Here is a 16,228-nt window from a genome sequence, read left to right as displayed (position 1 = left end):
CTCCTATATAGAGAACTTCTTCTTTATGACGAACGAGTTCAGGGAGCTCACGTCCAAGACCGGTCTCCACCCCCCCAAAGATTTTGGCACAAGAAAAAGACGGTTGTAAAATCCCGGGGAGTGAAGATCTTGTACCGGTTCTATGGCAGCCTTTTGAAGCATTTGTTCGACGGCTAGCAGAAGGGCTTGCCTCCGCACAGGATCCTTGTATCTCGCCGATAACTCCCTCGGAGTTGTTGTCAAGGAGGTTTCAAAAGAAGGGAATGAGGTACCCCCTTCCTCAAAACAGAGAGGGACCATTCTGTCTGCTCCTTCTGTGCCCAGGCTTCGGCGAAATCTAGAAGTCTGGCACCTACTGGAGTCTGGAGGACTTGCTTTTCACTTGGACTTCCTGGAAGGAGTCCTGAAGGTCTAGATCTTCTTTCAGGTCTACGCCTTCTAATAGACCTGGATACACGAAAGGGCTCCTGAAAGGGGGTCTTCTCCTTCTTAGCAAGAGGAGCAGTAGGTCTCATCCTCTTTGAAGACTGAGCCAGTAGATCCTGAGAAGCCTTCTCAGACAAAGAACGAGAGACCTCCTTCACAGTCTCTTGTGGGAAAAGATGGCTAGATAAAGGAGCGTACAAGAGGGAAGACCTCTGGGTAGGAGAGACCGATTTGGAGAGGAAAGCACTGAATACTGACCTCTTCTTAAGCAGGCCAGTGCCGAACAGGGAAGCGATCTCCATCGAGCCGTCCTTCACAGCTTTGTCCAAACAAGACAACACACTGCTGAGGTCCTCCATACTGACTGAATCCTCTTCAAGACTTCTCTTGGCTAAGGCCCCAAGAGACCAGTCCATGAAGTTGAAAACTTCCAGCACGCGGAAAAGGCCCTTGAGGAAATGGTCCAATTCACAAAGTCCCCAAGAAGCCTTGGCCGAATTGAGGGAGAGTCTTCTGGAAGAATCCACAAGAGAAGAAAAATCAGAGCCAGCAGAAGAGGGGAGAGCTAACCCCATCGGCTCCCTGGTTTCGTACCACATACCCGCTCTTCCCAAAAGCCTGGAGGGAGGCAAGGAGAAGACAGTCTTGCCGGCATCTTTCTTTGAAGAGAGCCACTCTCCAAACCTTTAAGAGCTTTCTTCATGGAGATCGTGGGACGCATCTTGACTAAAGAGGAAGATTTGAGGCCTTGGTGCTCGAGAGCATGGAACCCGGAGAAGGAGGAGAAGCAGGCTTGAGGGAATCTCCATACTCCTGAACCAGAAGAGCTGTCAACCTCTTGTAATCTGAAATGGTGATATCTTTAGGGGATTCGTCCTCCGATAACGCCTCCAGGCCCGAAGGAGGAGGAGAACGTCTAGAAGCAGAAGGGCATTTGCCAGAAGAAGAACGCCTAGAAGGAGAGGAGCCTTTGTCCACTGGAGACCGAAGATCCGGAGAGAAGCGCCTGCAAGACGACTGGCGCCTAACAGGAGAAGAAGCTCGAACTGAAGAGGAGCCCTTGCAGGGAGAGGGGCGCCTAACAGACGAGAAGGAGGCTGGAGAAGAACTTCTACGAGGAGAGGAACGAGAAGAGCGTTTGACTTTGGAGAAAGTATCTCCAACAGGAGAAGACCGACGACGACGAAGGCACGAGTGCCTGGGTGGAGAGGCGCTATCCGGAGACGAAGAGAGCCGAGGAGAGGAGCGCCTACAAGGAGGGGAGCGCCTACCAGGAGATGAGCGCCTAACAGGAGAGGAGCACCTACGAGGAGAGGAGCGCCTACCAGGAGAGGAGCGCCTGCAAGGAGAGGAGCGCCTACCAGGAGAGGAGAGCCTGGAAGGAGAGGAGAGCCTGCTGCTGGAGGGGCGCTTAACAGGAGAAGCACGCTTCAAAGAAGACGATTTGCTGGGAGAAGAGTGTCTCTTGGAGGACTTGATCGGAAGAGAGGTATCCTTCCGACGAGAGGAGCTCTTTGATAAAGAGCCAGCAAGAGCAGCGAGTTGAGCCTGGAGGCCTACCAGGATCTGTTTGGTGGACTCCTGAACACCAGAAGAAGAGGAGGGAGATCTACGAGTTCTCTTCTTAGAAACAGGAGAACCTTCAGGGAAGCGCTCAGGGCTAGAGTCTAATGCGTCTCCTCTAGGAGCCTTCCAAGTCCTCTTCAAAGGACGCGACTCCTCAGCCGAACTCCAACCACGTTTAGGAGAAGAAGAAGCAGAAGATGAGAAACACTTCTTTAAGATCCCTTTTCTACGGCGATCTAAGGCAGCCTGGGACGCGTCAACAGGCGCTGCCGAAGGGACGCCTGACCGTTGGGAGCGCTCTTCATCCCCCTTGCAGCTGTCGACATTCCTCCTCCACTGGGTCTGGGAGTTTGGAAGAGGTCTAGGCCTAGGAGCAATGCGGAGCCGGTCAGACGCCCCCTCCACTACACTGGGGACACTACACACATCACTATCACTTCTCACTTTCTTTTCCTCCAACGCACGCATCTGCAACTGCATCTTGCGGATCGTAGCCTTCATTGCAGCCATCTCCGACGACGAATCCACAGGTTCGACGAAGGGAGAAGGAGCTGAAACAACTGGAGTGACAGGAGAATCTGGAAGAGTGTTAGGTTCTAAATCTACCTCCTTGGAAAGAGACCTACTAGAGCTTCTAGAAGAAGCCTTCCTAACTCTGTCCTTCTCCAACTTGCGTACATATGAGTTCAAAGCCAGTTCAGTGAGACTCTCACATTCAACACACGTGTTCTCAATAGAGCAATCATTCTCCCTACACTCGAACACACAGTATGAGGATCTACCGAAGCTTTCGGTAGTCTCACCTACAATCAGACCTAACAACACACACGAAACACCGGTGCAACACTCTGATCAGACATTCTTTAAGAAAATACCAAAGCCAAAATCAAAAAACAGTCCACAAAAGCGTATGCCAAGCCAAAGATCTAATACGTCACCAAAGGTCAGTCCAAAATAATCCTCAGCAAGCGAAAAATGAAAGTCTAAGCAGAAGGAACCAACAACAGATGTTGCCGGAACCAGCGACAGAGAAAATCTGACATGAAAACGGGAATGGTTCCTATTCCCGCCACCCAGCGGCGGGTATGGTAGATCACCTGACCTACCTGTCGCGTGTGCCGCGAAATTTGAATTTCTGTCGGGAACGTCGGAGACTATAGCTAAGTATATATCTGACGGGTAAGTTGCATGTACAAAACAGTAATTTGCCCTCTTGCCTGCTATTGACATATCACCTAAGGGAAACCTACTCCGTGTCTACAGACTCTTCTTTCTTGAAGCAGTTGAAACTTTATAACTGTTTATAACTTGGTCAGTCATCAGCCTTCGACAAATACATTGCAGGCTGCTACTCCTGTTCCTGCTTCTCATGTTGCTCCTACCTCTTAGTTGTCCTTCACTGTAGCTCTTACCCTGCAGCTCCCAACATCTTAGAATGGTGTTTTAGGACCTGTTGGCAAATAGGAACTGTATATTAAGCAACCAGTCTTTATAGACTGGGAAAAATGCTGAGGTGCTAACCCATACAAGATTGAGACAGGAGGTGAAGGTCTGTATACTAGAGGAAGAAAAATGCATTATAGACCTTCCCTAGCAACCCTTGGTATGTATTGAGCATAGTAACCAGCATAGTAACCAGAGCTTGCCAAACAAAACCAGTAAACCCCCTCTATTTCCTAATAAGACTGTATAAAAACACCACTATAAAATCAAGGAAATTTGAATGGCAATTTTCATAAAAAATATTTAATACTTGGTTAAAAAATTAATTATAAATAAAACCTAATCCCCTCCCAAAAAGCTACGATTCTCCCAATTTCACAACACCATTCGTTACATAAAATTAAATGAAACCAATGAAAATACATACATCCAAAGAAGGAAAAACACAAAATTAAAGGAATGATAATACAGTAGTTACAACATTATACGTAAATCTTGGGAGTGTGGTGCAAGAGAGTATTTATTGTGCAGAGTTGCGCAAAGAAATGAAGGGGAGGTGAGGTGCCCTAGGAGAACTGGGCATGCATGCAGTGAGGACATCTGGATTTTGATTGGTACATGTTTGTGCAACTTGGCTCAGTTGCATGGATGAAAGGCAGTGTACAACGAATAGGGTTGTTAAGAACAAATTGGTTCTGTTGTTATACACTCAACCCTGTCTTTTGAATAAATTTACTCTTCTCTAGCATATCAGGTGTTTTTGCTAAGTAGGTCTCCATTTGGTTTACCTAAACAGTTCACACCACATGTCAAGTTAATAAATGACATGTGTCTGGCTATGGAAAATAGTTCAGTTCTCACAATACTGTTGCCAAATGCAGTTTATCCTCCAACTTCATGTCATATTAACTTCCTTTATTCTAGAGTGGCAGGAGCAGCTGAAGGAGCCAGAGCACATTGCTGGAACAAATAGTTGCTGAATTTGGTCTCAAGAAATCCAAGAAAGATTACTCATGAAAGGACAGTATATACAGAGAAAGGAAGCAGGATATGATATAAATGAGGCTGAATGAATCCAAGATATGCAGACCTGCTTATTTTGTAGGATTCAGGGAAGAAAATTTGCTATCATTGTAAAAACAACCAGAGGTATAATACAGAAATGTTTGTACTGACCACATCATGTGATAGCCAAGCAGCAAATGACAGTGATGTAATAAGAGGCTCCACCTCACCTGAGGGAACCTAAGATAGCTATTGTCACAGGAATTTTACTTTACATAGTGTCAGGTACTTAACAAGGCCACCAAGTTTCATGTCCAGATTCTCATAGGGTTTGCCCAGAGGATTTGTCCTTAAATGAGATCTGAAAATTAGAGCTAGGTTGAATTGAAGAAATTGGGCATCCAGCAAGGAAGAGACCAAAGGGAAAGTAATACAGGCAGTCCCCGGTTATTGGCAGGGGTTCCGTTCTGACGGTGTGACGATAACCGAAAATCGATGATTTTCGGTTACTGGCACCTCTGTTAGATATGTATCGGCACCAGTATCCAATTATTGGCGCCAATAAGCGGAAACTGGCGATTTTCGCTGTCAAAAATTGTCAACAATTTTCATCACTAGACAAATGCCATACAACCAGATTGCTGATAACTGGGGATGCCTGTACAGTAAATAGGACTGAAAGATGGTTGTAAAGAACCTATAGTGCCTCTACAGTGTGCTGCCAAGGCACACAGTATGTGGTACCCCTCAGTCAATGTCTATTAAATTAAAAATCACTGCCAGTATGTACCATATTGGGGCATTACAGCATGAAGAAAATACTGTAGAGATTTGTACATTGTATGAGTACTGTATGTATTTATGTGTAATTTGTTGGTACTGAAAGATTATAGATAAAAATTACATTTTAAAATTGAAGCTTTCAGAATAAATTAGGTTTCATAATTCATAATTATATATATACACATACGTATATTTAAAAAATCACTTATAATTGTCAGAGGAAATATATAGTTACTGAACACAATTATTTATTACCTTATTTTTAAAACCTTTACTTTTCAGCTCCATCTTGTCGTAAAGAGCAGTTCACAGAGTATTATGTGGAGAATGGTTGTCGGTCTCGCAAACCAATCAAAAATGCCATATGTAGTGGTACATGTGGCTCCCACTGTTGCAAGCCAAGGAAGACCAAGCAACGAACTGTGCGTCTTATCTGCAATGACGGTACTCGGTACTCTAAGCAAATTGAAATTATCAGGAAATGTCGTTGCTCCAGAAGATGTTACTGAAATCAAAAATGAAGAGAATCAAACTACTCTGCAAAAGAAAAGTGAAAACATTTCTTTTAATAACGTTCAAGATTATTTTGATGTGTAAGTGAGACAAAGTGCTTGGTTTGGACGGTGATGACGAAGTATTACTTGTTGTGTTCTGTATACAAAGAAAGAGAACTTTGGGAACCCTGTTGAAATGTTGGAGATTTATTTTAGAGAAGGAAGGTTATCTCATCTGAGTTTCTCATCATGTTATTGAAGATGTTTTTCCTTATAATACATACCTCTCGAGATTCACAAAACTCATGGACAAAACCAGTGACTGTATATCTTTTTATCTCATCCTAATTACAGAATATTTTTTAGAGATAATCAGACAGATACAATCTGGTACAGAAGGCTCTGATAGGGAGATGTAACTCCAAGGAAGCAAGTTGATGTACATCATTGTTGTAACTTGTGAATAAAAGGTGGACGTTGCAGCTTTATAGATGTGGTCATTCAGAGTACTACTACTGCCTCTCCTGCTACTTTTACTTCTATTACTAGAACTACTGCTACTACTACTACTACTACATGTGAAGTTCTGGATATTTGTGGGGCTGACGAGGGGTACAATTCTAGATATTTTGACAGATGACTGCACTCTTGCAGTTTGCACTAATAAAAAAGTACTGTGTATCTTGATGTAAAACAACCAGTTACAAGTACCTCTTAGTTGAAGTGTACTACAGCACTGATTTATGTTATGAACTTTTGACATTGAAAGCTGTAAAAAATGGTTTATCCAGATCAAACATGAGCAGTGCAGCTAAGGTAGCTTAACTGCCTTTTTTGTAACTCAGCATTTCAAAAAGAGAAGTGTAAGTCACCTAAACACTGTATACTTATCACTGAAGATATTGAATTGCCATCTAATTAATCATGTCTGTACAGTGTACTGCATAAGTTATAAATCCACGGTACTTGCTCATTCCATTGAAAATGAAGAATACCAAGTGAACCAAATTAACTAACATGCCCATCGCAGCCACTACACCAGGTGTCAGATGAGTTAGTGGATTAATTGCATGTGTTAACTTTTGTGCTGAATGACCACATAGTAGATAATATATACAGTATATATAAATAAAACTAAACACTTTTCTCCCTGACTCTTTACCTCATATGCTGTTGTGTTTATGGGCGTTGCAGCATCAAATATGTGTCATACATCAAAATATTGTATGTTTATTGTATGCATAGATAATGTAACTCACATGAACTTGTAACAAATTTGAAATATATTAAAAGATACTTACATATGGACTGATATTCATAAATCATTATCGTAAGTTTCAGTATGTATATAATGACAAATTTTAGCATAGTTAATATTGAATAAATCTATGAACTGTAATATTAAAGATGAAGGCTTTATTTACATGTAAAGGAAGATTGCAATTATTTTTGCATCTAAGTTCTGACACTTATTCTTTATCCTTCTAATACTTTTATGTGTGCTATTAAATTATTTTATACTAACTGTCTTGTACATTAGAATCCTCAACTCAAATTTTCTAAACCTATTTGACATTCATAATCCTTATATTTTGTACAGATAATTAGACTTATATGGTAGTCTGACATAGTGGAGAGATCCCATACCTATAGGATATAAGAAAATGATTATGTGCTAACCTGTAAGACATCTTTCATATTGTAAACACCCAATTAGACCAAAATGGTTATCAAAAGATCTGTAGATATAATCTTTTCTGTATTTTTACAGCGCTCGAATTCTGTAAACAAATCAAAAGTTTGATATCAAGTAATTTAATTTATTTTACAGTTCATATATTTAGTATTTCCAGTTATAGTTATTCAGGTTCCTACTTTTAATTTACAAATCAGTGAAACCACTCGGTATGTGTAATGGAATAAGGTATACAGAGTGGATATAAAGTAAAATCTTTTGAGTCATTCATACCAAATAGCTCTCCCATACCACTTCATACAGGAAACAGTTGGCTCACAATACCTTTTTTAAACAATAACATTGTCCTGTTATTTTGTAGATTACATAATATTTCTAGAATTAAAATCTCATAAAGCTGACGTGTTATGTGTGGATAGTGAGGTGTTTTGATCTATACATATTACTGGATGAATATACTGTACTATACTGTACCTGTAAAATAACATGAACTTCATTCAATTAATATTTGCATCAAGCAAATCAGTGTGCCATATATAGTATCCCAGTAGGTGTTAGAACTCTGAAAGAAACAAGTCAGTATAGATATCAAAGTTACAGTGTTCAAGTATATACCTTGTTAACTTATCTATATTTTGTCTCTACTCATAATAACTTCTTTTCCTTTCCTTTTTGAAAGGTACTGGGGTTGTGATAGCTCTCAAAATTCTTGAATGAAAACTACTGCCAATATTCACGAAACTAGCTTTGTTCTTAATCTAGATATTAAGCAGCAATTCTGTAATATATTCTAACTTGGAGGACAAATATCGACTTGTGTAAATTCTACTGTAGTCCTTAAAGCTGCAGAGAATCTTAAAATCACCTTTGTATCTCAAAGGAAAGGTTAAGTTATTAGCTTTATTTATATCATTCTACAACTTTTGTCAGAAAAATCAGTGATGTATATTTTACAAAATGTAAACAGTAAAGTGATGACAGGCCCTACATTTCACTGTACTTAAAACCATAAATCCTTTTTTAGGTTTGATGTTCTTTAGATAATAGAAAATATGAAAAACAGGTGTCCACAAAACATGAAAAGAAATATTGATTGCTTAATGTACATCACAGAATGTAGTTACCTCATATTACTGTGGCAATGCAATATTGATTACTAATGTGGTAAAATGCCTACTGAATGCAAATGGCAATTCTTTATTTTTTTTTCTTCTAAAGTTTGATCAGAAGTAAATGGTTAAACGGATTTAAATGTTGGAATATAAATTAAGAGGCCAGTTGCAGATGAACACAAAATTATTATCTTCAAGTACAGTACAGTATGTGCTCCTTCCACTCTCACTATTACATTGCCTAATTTTTATTCTCAAATAAGATGGAGCTTTAATGACCTCTGTGGGAATCTGCACAAATACCACTCAATTTATTTTATTGCCATTATTGCATGTTGGGGTATCTTTCAAGGCTGGATTCACTCATTAAAAAATGAGGGATTACAATGCCCATTTAAAGTGGTACTCCAACAATTTTAAAATATTACACATCATTACCTTTCAGTTCTAGCTCCCCAAAATGTGAAGTGGCTTTTGTCAAACACCTGTTAATACTTATTTGTCAAAACATTCAGAGTTTTTCTCATAGTAATAGTTCTATATTACACATCCTCATAATGCATTTTTTTTCTATTGTGTAACAGACTTTTCCAACACTTGAAAAATCAATTAAATTTATGTGACTGGTTTTACTATCAGTGTAACACTATAATTACATTGCCTTTTTGTCTATACATATATCCTGGTTCTTTCCATACATAATTTCTGATTGCATATTACAGTTTTAAGGATGTGAAGTCATGTGAAATATTCTTCTAGAACTACTAATAACCAATGCTACAACCTGCAACTGATCAATGGAAAGATATTTAGAACCATTAGACTCTACAGTAAAAGGAAGTTGTAATTTGCTTTTCAGTGCTGGAAATATTAAATCATATGCTCAAATGAGAAGTTAGGCCAGGAAAATTTTTTTTGTGCAGAATACAATTTCAGTTTTCCTTTCCCTCTCATCTTGGAGGCTGCCTAACGATTCCGTAATGAAATTATTTATTTGATTCACTTGTTAGATGAAAAAATTATTACACTTTCTGAGATGTACAAAACTTCAGTCTTAATAATATAAACTTTACTGTGTCAGGTTGAGTTTTCTTATCCTGATAATTTAGTTATTCTGCAAATCATCATACTAGGAAACAACTTTTGGATCCATTTAACTAACCAATAGCTGGGCCATTTTAACATCCCTACTATTCACTTTTTTTGACAAACATCCTTCCTCTTAAGTTATGCACAGAATACCCTGCCTCTGACTGCACTTAGGTGTTACATGGGTACATTCTAACCTAACATGGAGCCCCGTATCCTACCTAGTTGGGGGAGGCTCTCCATACCCTAAATCTTGCTAGGGGGATACATCAGCAAGAGCACTGTCCTACCTGGCCAAGGATTAAGTCTGAACCCATTTAATATTACTGTACTTGCATAGATAAATCCTTACCTACCATTCCCAATTTAACCTTCAGCTGAAGTGGTCAATTTAACATCCTCTTCCCCCAATATTTAATTGGAAACTATCAAATCAATCTCAAGTTTTTATTTTAGTATTTTTGAGCTTCAGCATACTGTAATTACTCAAGAGGTTTCAACTCCTTTTGGATTTCAAGCCACTTGTGGTGTTGAGATTGGTGGACTCTGATGTGTGCATGTGGCAGGTACTGTCATGTAGCAGAGGCATGGGCACTAACAAAGAAAATGGAGGAAAACCAACAAAGACCAAGAAGCTGCGGACAGATGAAATGTCGACAGCTGCTGGAAATCATACAGAATCTCAATGATTGAAACAGTGCAAACATACAATGAGAAGGGATGAGGTACAGTTAGTCAAAAAAAGTGGCATGGAAGTAGATGTGGAAGTACTACAATAGGGCAAAGGCCTGTAGGAAGGACCAAAAACTCATGGAAAAAGAGCTAAGAGAAGACCAGACTACATGAAAATTCAGGCCAAGTACAGAAAATAGTGTAGATAACTAAACAATTTGAGTCTAACCCCATAATGAGAAAATCTTATAAAAACTTTTGATGATGAATTTTAAATTTGAAACAGGATACATTCTACAATTTTTTTCTTGTATTGTTTCATTTTTCATGCTGCTACAGCCAAATTTTCTCCATTCCTTAAACTTCATATCTTGTTTAGTACTGATGACATATTCACTGACAGAAGTATTGTAACAGAATACCTTAAAGGTTGTTAGTACAGTAGAGTTAATGATTAACTGCAGCATACGGTAATATATATGAGTAACAAGATAAGATGCATAAACTACTCTTACTATAAACGAAACTACTAATTACAGAACTCTTAAAGTGATGATAAAACTAAATCCAATTCCTTACTGGCTAAATATGTTACTGGCACAAATATAACCCCTCATTCAACAATACAACTAAATTCTAACAAAGACTATTACAGATTATATTTGCAAGGATGAATGCATTTACCTGTTACTATACTAGGTGACAGTGCTGATGTAAGTGCTTAAGGCACGAGTTCAGTGGCACCTCATTCCACTTCCAAACGAAAGATTTTGATTTCAGTACAAATGTTTGCCTTTTCATTTTACATCATATTTATCATTCACTGGTGCAGTGTTACAGGCCCATAATCAAATATTTATATATATACTATACTTGAAATCACCAGTGTTTATCAGTACTGTAGTATGTACCCTGGGAACAAAAATTTTCCAGTCTCTCTTAAATTCATATAAAAATTTAAAACATGTTTCACATATAATAACTTATAAAATAATTATACCTTAGCCACCCATATGAGGTCGCTAATCAGCTATTAATGTTAGCGAAGCATTATGTAATTTAAGCACATTAGTCACCTGCTTTTGAAAACTTCCTGTGAACATTAAAATAAACTGAACAGATGGTTCTGCCAGAAAAATGAGATTTGTATCTATGGAACAAAAGTTTTACATTTGAATGGAATAAAATGGAATATAGAATTTAGGCCAAAGGCCAAGCACTAGGACCTATGAGGCCATTCAGCGCTGAAAGGGAAACTGAGAGTAGAGAGTCTTGAAAGGTGTAACAGGAGGAAAACCTCACACTGACACTATGAAACAAATGTTAGGAGAGGGTGGATAGCAAGACGGAGGAAAGGAAATATGAATGGAGGTACATAAAAGGAATGAAAGGGGTTGCAGCTAGGGGCCAAAGGGACGCTGCAAAGAACCTTAAGCAATGCCTGGTGCACTGATGAGACTACTGCCCCTACAGGGTTTTTCAAATGGTTTACAAACCCTGCACTTTCACTCATGATAACAGGTATTTCAGAAGAAGACAATTTATTTTATTGGTGGCTTTCCAATTTGCATTAATATTATTACCTTATAGTTTCTATACTCATACTGTCACCAAAAAGATTTGTTTTTAAGGGGATGGCCATCTTTGGAAGAAAAATATTCATTTGTTTGGACATGACTATGACATCTACACCAGTGTTTGGATATCAAATACATAGGTACATTCATTTTAGACAAGAAACTTTACATTTTAAACTTTTTGTTATTTCAAAATCCCATTCCTATACCAATCAATTCTAAATGAATTAAATTAATAGGGCTCAGACCTTGTTCATAAATTTAGAAAAAATGAACTACAAATCTATGCAAAAATCACTGGTTTGCAAAATTTTAGTTTTCACCTTTTTCAGTCCCACAATCACTACTCAAAAACATAAAAATAAAATCTAAAATTCACCCTTTTCAGAAAAGCTTTTAAAAAATGGTCAGTCAGATTTAGGGACAGTATGTGTGTACTAGTACTGAAATTAGGTAAAAACAATGAAGAAGCAAGAGATTTACATTTCTAAAGTTCCAATCAAAAGGCTTTCTGAATACATAGGCTGATCAAAATGCTACTTTGGCAAGGGTTAGATAGCAACTAAATGTAACTGTATTCATTATGTTACCCTGGGAGAGGAGAGAGATTTTTTTCATTTGCAATACATTAGTACTTTTCCAATAAAAATAATCATATTCTATAACAACATACTGTATAGTACTGACCAAGCATGCTTCAAACAGTCAAGTTTGTCAAATGAGGTAAAGGCTATGGTGAAAAATGTTACTTTTGTATTTCTGTTTTTCAACCAGACAGTCCCTTTAAACAATATGTAAATTCACATAAATTAAGTGCAGTCATTAGAGACAAATGGAACCAGATGAATAGTAAAAGGCAAAAAGCAAAAGGACACTGCAAAGAACCCTGAGTCTCATACTGTAAGTGGTAAGGGATTTAACAGGCATTTTCTTTATAACCCTACAGCACACAGTTCTGCCTTACAAATAATTTCTTGGATTTTCACTTAGGGTAACCACTGAAACTTGATTTCCTAAAATTCATTTTACAAAGCCCTTACTCTTACTTAGCCTTTTATACATCTGCACAAAATCATCATACACTTCTAATGGGAGAAGACTGGATACTCACTAGTAGGTAGTGATCAGACTCACTTGTGTTGTCCAAACCACCTGTGACAGAATATTATAGTTGGTAGGCTGGCCTTTATGGCACAAGTAAGGCGAGGAGTTAAAGGTCACATGCAAATGGAGCACAGGGGGCTCTTCCTGGTAAGGCATGAGATGAACTCTGTCCAAATCATCTGCATGTCTGCTAACAAGTAGGGTACTGGAGGCTCATAAAGCCTATGTCTTGCCAGTTGCCCATTACCATTGATTCACCCTAGAACCTTTTTGCAGAGTCTATCTTCCTTGGTGTAGAGGACACTGAAGGTGGCAGAAGAGGGGTGTACTTGACAAAACCTCCATCTTGAATACTGGGTGGTGAGCCTGCACTGACCAACCAGTCATCCCATACAAGGCAAAAAAAATCAGCAATCAAAAGTGAAAAACTAAGGGGTCCCATGAATTCTTCAAATCACTACAAATTCTGGAAGTTAATTGCTGACTTAAGAATCTTTGAGGTGACTTTGCACAGATGGAGCAATAGCTACATAGATGATAAGGGTCTTTATTACATTGGGTACAAGATTTCTAAAAAGCTTACCTAGCAATCAGACACCTAAATTATGGCATGGTTAAATGCTGAAAAAGGATATAAAAATATATATAGTGCATACAAAAAACACAAAGCAAATAAGAAAAATATACACAGATCTTACAACACAACAGTATCTGGGCAAAATAATATAAATTTTCATAATAAAATTTTTAATTTGGATACTTACCTACTGTTAAAGATAATTTATATCTCCACGCCAATAGACGAGTCACTATTCAAACAAAAGATCAATCGGCTGCCTGGATGACTGCCTAGTGCGCCTGTTCTCCAACAGGTGCGTTTCAAATGTTTTGGCTCTTGTCAGAATTCTCCTTGACAGCTCACTAAGTTATCGGGAGGCTGGGTGGGGTCTACTTCAGTAGGTAAATATCCAAATAGTAAATTTCACGAAAGTTTATATATTTGGGATGCATCTTACCTACTGTTAAAGATAACTCATTCCCACATTGAGAAGAGAATGGTGGGTCATGCAGCTAAACAAAATCCTACCTGATCTAAAATCCTCTATGGATCTTACTGCTGCTGAAGTTGGATTCCATTCAGGAAGCAAGGCTCTCAAGTTTGCAGCAAAGAGCAGCCTTGTGGGGAAAACCACTTTAATTCAGCAAGAATGAAACAAGAGTGGCATGAGGGGACACCTGTGCCTGGGTCTAAAAGCCCTATAAAACAACAATCAATTAAAAATAAATACCTTTATGATATACAGTCATACCCCAAACTTATGAGAGGTTAGGTTCCAAACCTCCTTGCGCAAAACATATTTTCGCATAAGTTTGGCACGGTCTCTAAAAATGCTAATAAATGCTTATTTCTAAAGTTTAAATACTAAATATGACCCTAATCATGCTTCCAAAGTATTAAGATAACTTTTAAATGAAATTAAAGTTACTGTAATTTCATTTAAAAATAAGCTTAATACACTACCCTTAAAAAAAGAAATAACTGGTTGACATAAAAATACTATTTCTCTTTCTCCCCCTTCCAACCAGTCTATTTTTAGAAGTCTTCTCAACCTCCTTTTTAAGAACTACTATATTCTAGTACGTCTCTTCTCTTTGTTCTGAAATGATTTTTCATGAACAAAGTGTTGTCTCTATATTTTAGGATGAAATATTTGCCACACTAATGCATTTACAGTTCGTACACAGTACAAGTAAAATCAGATCAATTTAAAATTTTCTACTGTACAGGTAAAGACATTACATAGTAATAAGTTCTAAAATATGTGTGAGCACTAACTACAAATGAGAGAGAGAATTGTTGTCCTTACGTTAGGAGAGTGAAATTATTTATGAATTATTACAGAGAGAGAGAGAGAGAGAAATTGTTGTCCTTACATTAAGAGAGTGAAATTATTTATGAATTATTATGGAGAGAGAGAGAGAGAGAGAGAGAGAGAGAGAGAGAGAGAGAGAGAGAGAGAGAGAGAGAGAGAGAGAGAGAGAATTACTTAGGAATCCTTTGACCCACTATCGGCAACACTCCCCCTTCCTGTCACATTAATTAGACATATTTGACAGCTTTGCCCTCGAGCAAGTTCACAAAAGATCAGGGAATATTTTTGTTTGTTTAAAATACGTATCACATACATAGAATAAATTTTGTCATTACAGTTATATTATTATTAATATTATTTGAAAATTAGTACTTATTATTAGATAAATAATTAATTTATCATACAAAACTAATAAATACTGTATATGAATACATGTACCATAAAAATTCTCTCATCTCAATAAAAGGGAGAGAGAGAGAGAGAGAGAGAGAGAGAGAGAATTATTATTTTTATTATTCAATGTTATTTAATGTACAGGCAGTCTCCAGTTATTGGCGGGCTTGTAAGGTGTCAAAGAAACGAGCAGGTAAAAGTTACTGCTACTTTATTACAGATCCAGGCAGCTTATATAGCGGCCGACTGACGCCGGCCCGCGAAAGACAATGGAATTGACTGTGACCTGAGGTCGAAACAATAAACAATAATATACAGTGAACGAGTACAAATTACAATACAAAACATACAGAGCTACAATATGGATACAGTCTTGATGCCTGTGAATGAAGAAACATGTGATACACAATGTGTGACATTTGTATAAATACGCATAAAGTAAAAATGATTAAAATGCGTGACCTGGCACGTTTTAGGCGTGACTAATTGAGCTTGAAGAAAATGGGAAGTCACCAAAGAAAACAAGCTCAGCGGAGACTTAATTAATGGCGCCGCCGAAACACTATCCTGGTGCCGATGTGGTGACTTTACAAATACTCCCCCCCCAAGACGAGGGACGCGTCTGACTAATCCCTGTATCTGCTGGGACGCTGAAGGGTGCCGCGGCTCCTTGAAGATAACGGAGGGGCCTCCCGCCTGTGAGGCTGCTGGTTGGGCGGAAGGGGTGCTGCGTCGCTGCCGGGACTCTCCGACAGGAAGGCGGGCTTTAACCGGTCTATGGAAACCCAGTCGTCCTTGCCTGGGAGTGCCAGCTGAACGCCTTGCTGTTCCGTTCCAGCACGCGGAAGGGTCCCCTGTAGGGCTTAGTTAGTGGTGGACGGACGGCGTCGACTCTGACGAAGACGTGGGTGGCGGATGACAGCTGTGGCGGCATGAAGGTGGTTGCTTTGTCGATGTATGAGCGCCTGCAAGGGGCGAACTTGCCGCCACGTCG

At 38.8% G+C, this 16,228-nt stretch overlaps 1 protein-coding gene across 1 annotated transcript in view; it reads left to right on the top strand.

The window, feature by feature from the left end:
- Positions 1–9,605, top strand: part of LOC136843614 (protein slit-like) — a 531,345-nt gene extending 521,740 nt beyond the window's left edge. Inside the window, exon 28 of the mRNA XM_067112148.1 lies at positions 5,506–9,605. Within this exon, the coding sequence (XP_066968249.1) occupies positions 5,506–5,732 (227 nt within the window). The 3' untranslated portion in view covers positions 5,733–9,605. The remainder of the gene's footprint in view (positions 1–5,505) is intronic.
- Positions 9,606–16,228: the final 6,623 nt, after the last annotated feature.

Source organism: Macrobrachium rosenbergii, chromosome 12 (assembly GCF_040412425.1).
Source record: "Macrobrachium rosenbergii isolate ZJJX-2024 chromosome 12, ASM4041242v1, whole genome shotgun sequence".
Lineage (NCBI taxonomy): Eukaryota > Metazoa > Arthropoda > Malacostraca > Decapoda > Palaemonidae > Macrobrachium > Macrobrachium rosenbergii.
The sequence above is the reverse complement of the archived record's forward strand: the minus strand, read 5'-3'. Positions and strand labels throughout refer to the sequence as shown.